We start from the raw sequence: 10756 nt of genomic DNA, 5'->3' as shown, positions 1-10756 counted from the left end.
GTTATGTAATTCTCTTCGAATTCGGATGGCCATTCAAATATGCCAACTCCCTATAACAAATCCCCACAGGGACATATGTCTCATTCCAGTGGTCCTTGAAAACAGAATAAAATCCCAAAAAGTTCCAACAATCCTATCAAAGTGAAAAGGCTTGATTCCATTAGAATCCTTCCTTGTTCAGACTACCACAAACAAGCTGCAAACTGTCTTTCAGATCAAAACAAATTCATTTAGATGCCTGGAAGCAAATATTAATTAATTGCAGAGTTCACATTATAGATGGAATATGGGGATGATAAGAAGAAAGAAGAAAACTCATTTTTATTGCAATTCAATATACTGGGGGGAGTATCATACAAATCAACCATTCAGTTATTTGTTCATCAATATCCCTGAACAACCAAAAATCCCAATTATTCTGCAAGTGAATAACATACAACATACCCGATAAGACTCCCCAATTTCCAACAAGTATTGCAGTTACCCTTCTTGTTTGCAGCTGCTACTTCTGCTCATTTCCGCTTTTCTTCTAACAACTGAAGGAAAAGAGGATTCTCCCTTCAAGGCGCTCTTGGGTCAGTTCCGTGCTGCCAAACATAAACAAGCTCATCCCAGCCGGTGGTCGCCAAAAGCCCCTCCACAAGAACGCTCATGTCGACGCCCACCGCAAACTCAGTGTGATGATCGTACCTCCCAACAAGCGCGTCTTCCACCCGGTAATCCCACAAGCAGACTGTCATGTCATACGAGCAGGAAGCAATCAGGCTGTCCCGGTGCGGCGAAAACTTCACCCTTCGAACGGCATAAGTGTGCCCTTGAAGCACGGAGATGGGAACACGGAAACTCCTCACATCCCAAACCTTGATAGACTTGTCGACAGAGGCGGTGGCAATTACGCAATCGTCGTACTTGTTCCAATCGCAGGAGAGAATCTCGAACTCGTGAGCGGGGAGTATCATGGTCGAGGCCGGCTCACGGACGTCCCAGATGCGGACTGTGCAGTCGCCGGAGGCAGAGGCGAATACGTCGGCGTGGCGAGGGTTCCAGACGGAGGAGTACACACAGTAGGCGTGTTCTTTAAAGGTGCGAACACTGGCAGGGCGGTCAACGGTCCAGAGCTTGACAGTGTCGTCCCAGGATGAGGTCAAGAAGGAGTCGCGACGGACAGGGTTCCAGTCGACGGAGTGGACTTCGCGGGAATGTTCATGGAGGGAGCGAATAGGGTTGGCGGTGGGTGGAAGAGCGAGGTCCCAGAGCTTGACGGAGCCATCGGCGACGGCTGTGACGAGTAGGTTGTCGTTGTCCTCGGACCAGGTACAGTCGTAGACGCCATCAGCGGTTTCGAAGGCGCAGAACTCGGTGATGGGGCCAGCAGGTGTGAGGTCGAGAACGTGGACGCGCCCATTGCCGAGGATGCCGAAGTTCTGCGAGGTGGCGACGGCGAGGCGGTTCTCGTAGAAGGGGCTGAACTTAATGGCATAGCCATTAAAAGGGGTTTTGAAGACCGGCATCAATTTCGTTTCTGGTTTTGCCTGTTTCGTTGCTTTGATGATCTCGGGCTCGGAGACGACAGGCGATACCGATACAGCTGCGGTCTGCTGCTGGTGGTGGATATGTCATCCTCATCTTTATTGCTAGCGCGGATTCGTGCAATCTGAATGATTTAATAATTTTATTTATTGTTAATTAATATTAAATTAATAATTAAAATTTGCTGTTAATTAACTAAAAAAATTTTTGTTAATATCTAAAATTTTAATAGTTATATTTTTATTTAATATTAATTTATAAAAATAATAATTGTTAATTTAATATGAATAAATAGTTTTTAATAAATTTAGTTTTATTAATTTTTTAATAAATATTATTATTTTATTATTTTTAAATGAAATTTTGAATAACTTTAAATAAAAAAATAATTATAAAAGCTAACATTTTATTAATTTCACTAATAATTAACAATTATATAGGAATAACAACGGGTGGATTCAGAGTGGGGCACCCATCCCTATCCCTACCCCATAGTTAAGACACTCTACCCCATCCCCACCCCGTCCCCAGTGTCGGGTGGGTTCAAGGCAAGGCAACCACTCCTCAACGTCAATCGAGTTCAGGGACAAGGCATTCCACTCCTCATCAAGGTTGGGAAATCCTCAAATTTCCCCGCCTTTTCCCCAGTATTTGGTAGGTTCAAGTAGAGGTGTAAATCAGGTCGTGCTAGATTAAGCCAAGCCACGAATCGGGCCAAGTTATGAGAAGTCCATTTAAAAAAAAATGAAAAAGATGTTTAAATTTTTATTTCATATGATTTTTATGTATATAATTGTTTGTATATACAATTAGACCTATTCATGGGCTACGTAGCATAACGGTCCCACCCAACCTGACCTATTATTTTTCAAGCTTGGACAAAATTTCAAGCTCATGGGCTCGAGCTTGGACTTTCTCAAATAAATATTAATTTACTATTAGGAAATATAAATTAATTTATTAATTTATTAAATTATTACTAAATTAATATAATATTAATTTATAAAAGTATACTGAAAATAAGACATTTTGTATACAGATCAGGCTTCGGGCTCGGGCTCAAGCTTCGGAACTTATATAAGGGTTGGGCTCAGGCTCAAGATCTAGGTTTTAGTATTTTAATTAAGCTTTAGGTTTTTCAGAATTTTCGAATTTCGCATATGAGTTTTTTTTTCAATATTTTTTAGTATTTTCATGGTTTATTTTTGCATATTAGTCACTACAAAATTAATTTGCATTTGCTTCTAGTAAAAATAAATTAAATAACTAAATGCATACCATAGTTAATAAAAAATACAACTAATTTTCATTAATTTTTGGCTTGGGTATTTTTAATAATAGAATACTACTAATTATACTTTTTAATTATTTTCAGTAAACACCCTTATTAATATAAAATATTGTTAATTTTCAATATTTTTTAATTATTTTTAGTATTTTAATTACGTTTAAGTTTTTCAAAATGTTTCTGATTTTTAATTAATTGTTGGTATCTTAAAACTACCAATTAATATTTTTTATTAGTGTTTATCAAGGTCTCAACTCATAAGTTATCTAATAATCATATCAAAACTATCGTTAATATTTTTACATTTAATTTTCGTATTTTGATTTTTAAGTAGAATTGAAACACATTTTTACTATTTACTAAGATTTGTTAATATTTATTTTTAGTGAAAGTTTAGTGGATTTTTAAATTAATAATTTTTAATTGTTTAACCTCAACATATTTATATTATTTGATTTATATCATGGTTTTCAAATCTGAACGGAAAAACTGGGAATCGGTTAGGTGACAGATTATGTTTTACCCTAAAACCATTACTTTGCCAAAAACCGTTGATTTGGTTAACAAACCGTTGACCTGGTTGGTCAAACCATTTGAATTGTCCAATGGTTTTGACCATTTTTATTTATTTTTATTTTTTTGTTAGAATGGGTTGTTCGTTCAATTCAAACAGTCAAACTCTTCAACCTGGGAACCAAACTTCTGATCAGTTCGTTGTCCAATTCGATTTTAAAAACCTTGATTTATATTATTACTATTCTCTCTCTCTCTCTCTCTCTCTCTCTCTCTCTCTCTCTCTCTCTCTCTCTCTCTCTTGAAATGTAATAATAGCATGCATTAAAATAAGAGGCCTTGGAAAACCCAAAGGTCTCTCTCTCTTAAATGTTTTTTTAAATGTAATAATAACATGCATTAAAATAAGAGGCTTTGGAAAACCCAAAGGTCTCCTTAATAGTGTACAATTTTATTAATTTAATTAAGATAAGCAATGATTATTGTTTTATATATATTTTTAAAACAAAAGAAAATAAGAAAAAATACAAAAAATGAAGAAAATAGATAAATAGCTTCTCTCAAATGAGAGACATGCTGACATGGACAATCCAATTTTAATATATATGTTTGAGTCAACCCAGAAACCACGAGTTCGTATCTGAGCTACAACTTCTAGATGATTTTTTTTGCATTAATAGATCGGGTCTGGTTTGGGATAGGGTAGCCCAGTTCCAAACGATTATTTTATTAATTGGCTCTATAACTATAACACATTAACATAGACCTAAAACTAAAACTGAACCAATTATAAGGCGGGGTGAATATTTTTTACAAATCTATATATATAATAAAATTAGACGTGCCATGCCAGCATGCATCTCTTTTGAGAGAAGTTATTTATCTATTTTCTCCATTTTTTGTATTCTTTTCTATTTTCCTTTGTTTTAAAAAATATAAAAAATTAATCATTGTCTATTTTGATTGGATCAATAAAACTGTACACTATTAGAGAGAGAGATAGAGAGATTTGGGTTTTCCAAGGCATCTTATTTTAGGGAAAATTCTACTTCAGTACCCTTAACTTTGGAGGTAGTGTCAAGTTAGTACCCGAACTTTCAAACGTGTCACTACAGTACCTAAACTTTCAAAAAGTGTTAAGTTGGTCCCTGCCATTTACCGACCATCAGTTATCTATTGAAAATGTCAAAACTACCCTTCGAAAGAAGACACTGTTCATTGTCTTCTACCTTGAGACTAAACAAGTTATCATCAAGTAAAAAGAGAGAAAAAGCATGAAATATGATAAAGGGAAACAATAACTGGAAGCAAAGAAATAACTAGACAAGAATGTGTTTTAGATCTAAATGTAGAAAACAATGACTTCATTAATCTAGAATCTCAAACACCTCAATTGGTTCAGTCTCAAGGTAGAAAACAATGAACAATGTCTTCTTTTGAAGGGTAGTTTTGACATTTTCAACAGATAACTGACGGTCAGTTAACGATAGGGACAAACTTGACACTTTTTGAAAGTTTAGGTACTACAGTGATATGTTTGAAAGTTTGGGTACTAACTTGACACTAAGGATTAAGGTATTGATATGATACTCCCGATACATGGCATATCATATCCATATCCATGATCATGGATACAAGATATACTAACTGGATACTAGACCTGGCAAAAAGTTGACCCAACCCAACCCGAAAAATAGGGTTAGGGTCTCATATTTATCTACCCGAATGTGAAAATGACCCAACCCGACCCAACCCGAAAAAAAATTTGGGTTGGGTTGAGTTGGGTCAAGGGTCAACCCGTTGTCCCGATTATCAAATCTAATTGGGATTATTTATGCATTGTTAGAAGTTTCCACTCTTTAATTTTTTCTATTTAGTCTTTACTTTTTATTGTTTACTCATTAAATTGTTAAATGTTGAAGCTTTTTAGTTTATATTTGGAATTTTAAGGTTAATTCTTTTAATTTTGACATATTTCATGTATTTTTTTTTATTTTTTTAAATTTCAATTATTTTTTGGGATGACGCGAATTGACCCATTGGTCAATTGCCATGTTTACTGGATACCTATCCTACGAGTCATGCATATTGGTACGATATGCCTCCATATCAGGCCGTATTGCACCACATCAGTGGATACAGCATGATACACACCGATATGGAAGTGTATCCGTGTCTAGTTTGACAAAATTGTACATTGACTACTTTTGGATTGCTTTTCATTTCTAATACAAGTTAAAAAAATAGTATTTAAAAAACTATAATAAATAATTTAAGATTTATTTTTTCAAAATATTTAATAAAAACTAAAAATTATAAAATAATACATTTCATCTACCTTAGATGATTTATATATGTTATTTTACACATAAATATATATTAAAAATGAAAACATAGTTATTTTGAAAAATAGAGTTATTATATAAAAATACAAAATAAATAAAATTTTCTAATAAAATTAATGGAAAACAGAAAATTATAATTATAAAAACTGAAACGAATAATTTAAGATTTCATTTTCCCAAAAAATTTAATAAAAACTGAAAATTAAATATAATTTATTTTATCTACCTTAAATGATTTATTTGTTTTATTTTACAATTATGTGTAAAATAACAACATTATATGTTAAAAATGAAAACATGTTTATTATTTAAAAATAGTTGTTATTTAAATAAAATACTAAATTAATAAATATTCCCAAAAATTAATAAAAATCGAAAATTATAATTATAAAATTAAAAGAGCGATAATTATTGTACAATGTTTGAATGTTCTAGAGTTGTCTAAAACTCACCATGAGTTTTCAATATTTCTCTTAAACTCACCACAACTTTTCAAAATGTCTAAAACTCACCATGTAAGTAAGTTTTTATTTTCCAAAACTCACCTTCCGTTAGTGCACCGTTAATGCTTCTTAACAAAGGTGTCCATGTCAGCATAAAGAATGATTTTATAACCAAATTACCCTTGAATGGTGAGTTAGAGGAAAAATGGTCCTTTTCAGTTTTCAATTTTCTTGTTTTTTTTATAATTTCCAATGTTTTTTTATAATTTCTGATTTTTTACATTTTTTATTTTCTACAATCTATAAATTTTCTTGTATTTTTTTTGCTATTTATTTGCAATTTCTATGTTTTTCTATCATTTTTGGTTTCTACAATTTTTTCATTTTCTGATTTTGTTTTTCAATTACTATAGTTTCTATAATTTGAAAATAAATTTTTTTATTTTGTTTGCAATTTTTATAATTTTTTATATTTTTGTAATTTCTATATTTTTATGTATTTTATATTTGAAAATTTTTCTTTTTTCATGTCTAAATATTAAAATGGTAATATATTAACACCCATTAATTTATTTTGTATATATTTTATTTTTCTATGAAGGTTAAAATGGTAATATATTAACACCCGTTGGTCTATTTAATGTCAAGTTAGTGACATGGTGATTTTTAGACATTTTGAAATGTTGTGGTGAATTTAAGAGAAATATTGAAAACTCATGGCGAGTTTTAGACAATTTCCCTTGTTTATTGTAATATTTCCATTCATATAACCTATTGAATATGGCTGTTCACGGGTCGGGTTGGGTCCGTTTATTGCGGTTTTTCAATCGACCCGACCTGTTCGGGTTACCTGACATAGAAACCGAAACCGACCTAGTGCTAAGCAAAACTGACTTGGTCGGTTTGAGTCGGTTTGGGTCGGTTTCGGTTCTAAGTTCATCCCTGTGATAAAATTTTGCTAATTTTAAAAACAATCATAAATTGAACACCATTTCAGCCATCTCCTATGATAAAATTTAAATGAAAAGTTAATCACAAAAGTTGTTCATTAATCACTATTCACTAATCCAAAGTTTCTTGTAACCATTCAAAAACTAGGTGGCCTAATGGGCTTTGGAAATTCATGTTTGAACTAGGAAATAAGTTGGTTCGGTTAGGGTCGTGCTGACGAACAGCCCGAATCATCGGTTTAGGAATTTGCACAACCCGAAACTGATCAGTGCTGATGAAAAACTGGCCGACTCGGGTTGGGTCGGTCTGGGTTGGGCCTTCTTATGAACAGCCGAACTATTGAAGTATGCATTTCTCATGTGTTTATATCTTATCCTAGATAATTCAACTTTTGGTTTAGCATGATTAATGTATTTATGTGATTTGTGTGCATTTCACTAGCATATCCAAGCATTTCTATATACTTCGTTCGCATCCATGCGTTCCCAAAGCGTATCTGTATCCGTATCCGAGTTATTCGATACGATATTTGATACTGATACTTTGATCTTTACTTGACACTACCCCAATATAAATCAAAACTTAGTAAACGCTAATAAAAATGAGTAAATATTAAAAATGCTAAACTTTCACTTAAAATAAATATTAACAAAACTTAGTAAATAATAAAAATATGTTTCAATTTCGCTTAAAAATCAAACTTAACAAACGCTAATAAAAATAAGAAATTTAAATATAAAATTATTAATTGATAGTTTTAATAATATTATTAGATAACTTTGTATTAATGCATTTTTAATTAATTAATAATTTTTATGAGATGACACCATTATTATGCATAATGAACTCATCACAAAACATAAAAGTTAATCAAATTTTAAAATATAGAACCTGTTTTATTAACAGTATTTTATTGCAAAAATTACTCATATGTAAATATTATTGAAAAATAATGAAAAAAAATACCAACAGTTAATTAAAAATCCAGAAATTTCTAAAAAACCTAAGCGTAATGAAAATACTAAAAATAATTAAAAAATATTGAAAGTTAGTAATTTATATTAATAAGGGTATTTACTAAAATATAAATAAAAGTACAATTAATAGGATTTTATTATTAAAAATACCAAAAATTATTTAAAAATAACCAAGTGAGAAATTATTGAACTTATTGAAAATTAATTGTATTTTCTATTAAATGTGGTATTTATTTAGTTTTTTAATTTATTTTTACTAAAAATAAAAGAAAATTAATTTTGTAATGACTAAAAAATATTGGAAAATACTCATATGCAAAAATCACAGAATAATAATAAAAAAATAGAAAAAATTAATTAAGAATCTAAACATTCTAAAAAACTTAAAACTTAATTAAAATAGTTAAAATAATAAAAAATTAAATTAATTGTATTTTATTGAAAAAATATTGAATAATAATGAAAAAAATATTGTATTTTAATTATTAACAGTAATATAATTAACAATAATTATTTTTAAACTATAATTAATAACAATTATAATTTAAGCTATAAATAGCAGAAAATTATATTTAATTACAAAAAATTACATTTAATTAGTTTTAGTCAAGAAATTACCAATATTTCTAAAAATATGATAATTTCCATAAAAATAGTATATTTTAAATAAATAGATTAATTTAATAATTAATAGTATTTTGACAAATTCAGCTTTTATTAAAATAGTATTAATAATTACATTAATAAATAATATATTTATTAATTAATCAACAAGTTTTATTACATTTTATTGGGGGTGAGCACCATTTGGTTAACACTAAAAACCAAACCAAAAATTTTAGTTTATATTCCTTTTTGTTTGTTTGTTTTTTTTTTGGTTAAATTAGTTTTCGGTTTTAGGTTTTAGAATTAGAAATTCGATTAACCAAATTAGCCAAAATTTCTATTAGTATATGTAATATATGATATATAATATGTAAGATATAATATATAACATGTAACATATAATATATATAATGGAGTATATATTATTAAAATTTGGTTTTGATCGAAATAACCAAAAATTTCGCTTGTGGTTTCGGTTTCAATTTCAATTTTTATGTTTTTTAGTTCAGTTTTTAAAATTTTGGTTTATTCGGTTCAAGTTTTAACCAAATAAACCGAATGCTCACCCCTAGGTTTTATCTAGCATCTATTAAAAATTAGTATTGATAGGACAATTGAAATTAATAATAAAAAGTAATGAATAATTTATAACTTAACCTAACCCTAACCCAATTAGATCTATAAATTTCCAGGCTCAAACAACTAGTTTCTTTTGAGTTAGGTCTAGTTGAGATATGCACCAAGCCCACACATTATCAATGATAATCAGATTCGAAATCTAATTGGGCATCAAACTTTTGGAATCCAATGATGACTTTAGCAGATAGGGCCCAAAACGATACAACCCCTAATAAGCTTAACTTAGAGTCCAATGTGGACTGGGCTAGGCCAATCACTCTTAAAAACTACTAATACACTATCAAAATTTAGCTTGAAAATTTTAATTTTTTGGTTCATTGGACTACACAATGTGGGTGGCCCATCCCTCATATTTCCTTTGGCTTCAATATTATCTAAAAATAGTTAAAAAAAACCTAAAAATAATACCTGCATGGGTGCACTTGGTTTGGTGACTTTGGTTCAGTCTAATTACGAATATTATGATGCATGCAACTTGGGTTAGTTGGGTCAAGATGAGGATCAATCCAAGCTTGATCCAAAGTCTAGACCCTAAATTTGGGCTTAGATTAATTTCGTTAATGACTAAAACAGTTAACTATAGATTAATTTAATTATAACTATAGCCTAATTTTATATATTTACTAATATTTAATTATTTTAAATATTTAAGTGATAATTACAAAAAAGTGAAACTTTTAATCATTAATTAAGTAAAATAAATAAAATAGAACACTAACAAAAAATGTAGAAAAAAATAATTACTTTATTAATTAATTAACAATAATTATTATTTTTTGCTAAAAAATATTAATATAATTAATCCAAATTACTAAATTACTAAAACATTTTTGTAATAAATTATTCAAATAATGTTTTAATTATTTTAAATAACATTGCATTCTTTCCTTAGCTATAAGTATTGGTCATTTCACTTTCCTTGATAAATATCGTGCATCACATGAGTCCCCCCTAGTATTATCTTATATAATCTACATAAATATATAAAAACTAAAGAAAATCAAAAGATCTTTGTATCTCTATATCTATATATGCTCGACTGCACCACTCTCTATTAGACTGATGACTCGAATGAAGGCAAGTACACGTTAGGAAGCCCTGAGGCGTGATCCGGGCGAGGGAGTTTCAATGGTCAAGTTAGTATCAAGCTACGAGAGAGAGAGAGAGAGAGAGAGAGAGAGAGAGAGAGAGAGAGAGAGAGAGAGAAAGAGAGAGAAGAGATCAAAGCAGAATGACAACGTTTGTTGGAGGGAAAGGGGTCGCCCTTACATAGAACTTTGGGTTTGGTCGAACTGCCCTCAACGTATTCAAAGGTAATGGGCCTTGACCACCAAAATCCAGGGAATACTTGGGAATGGTTACTAGGTTGACCACACGTCATTTCCCCAAGAAATGGGGGAGAATAGGGTAACCGTCGCCACGTGGGCGACGTGCCCTCTGCATATCTTGGGGTCATTAAGTGGA

General features: G+C 30.6%; 1 protein-coding gene across 1 annotated transcript; it reads right to left on the bottom strand.

Annotated features, from left to right (window-relative positions):
* Nucleotides 1–293: 293 nt before the first annotated feature.
* On the bottom strand, nt 294–1635 carry LOC148877510 (uncharacterized). The gene has a single exon (XM_088942067.1). It carries the CDS (start codon nt 1509–1511, stop codon nt 561–563), a length of 951 nt encoding a protein of 316 aa, XP_088798193.1. The 5' UTR covers nt 1512–1635; the 3' UTR covers nt 294–560.
* Between the last annotated feature and the right edge of the window lie 9121 nt (nt 1636–10756).

The sequence above is a fragment of the Nelumbo lutea genome, chromosome 1 (genome assembly GCF_056320005.1).
Source record: "Nelumbo lutea isolate HS-2025 chromosome 1, American lotus-T2T, whole genome shotgun sequence".
NCBI classification, from domain to species: Eukaryota; Viridiplantae; Streptophyta; class Magnoliopsida; order Proteales; family Nelumbonaceae; genus Nelumbo; species Nelumbo lutea.
Note: the sequence above shows the minus strand (reverse complement) of the source record. Positions and strands in the feature narration are given on the sequence as shown.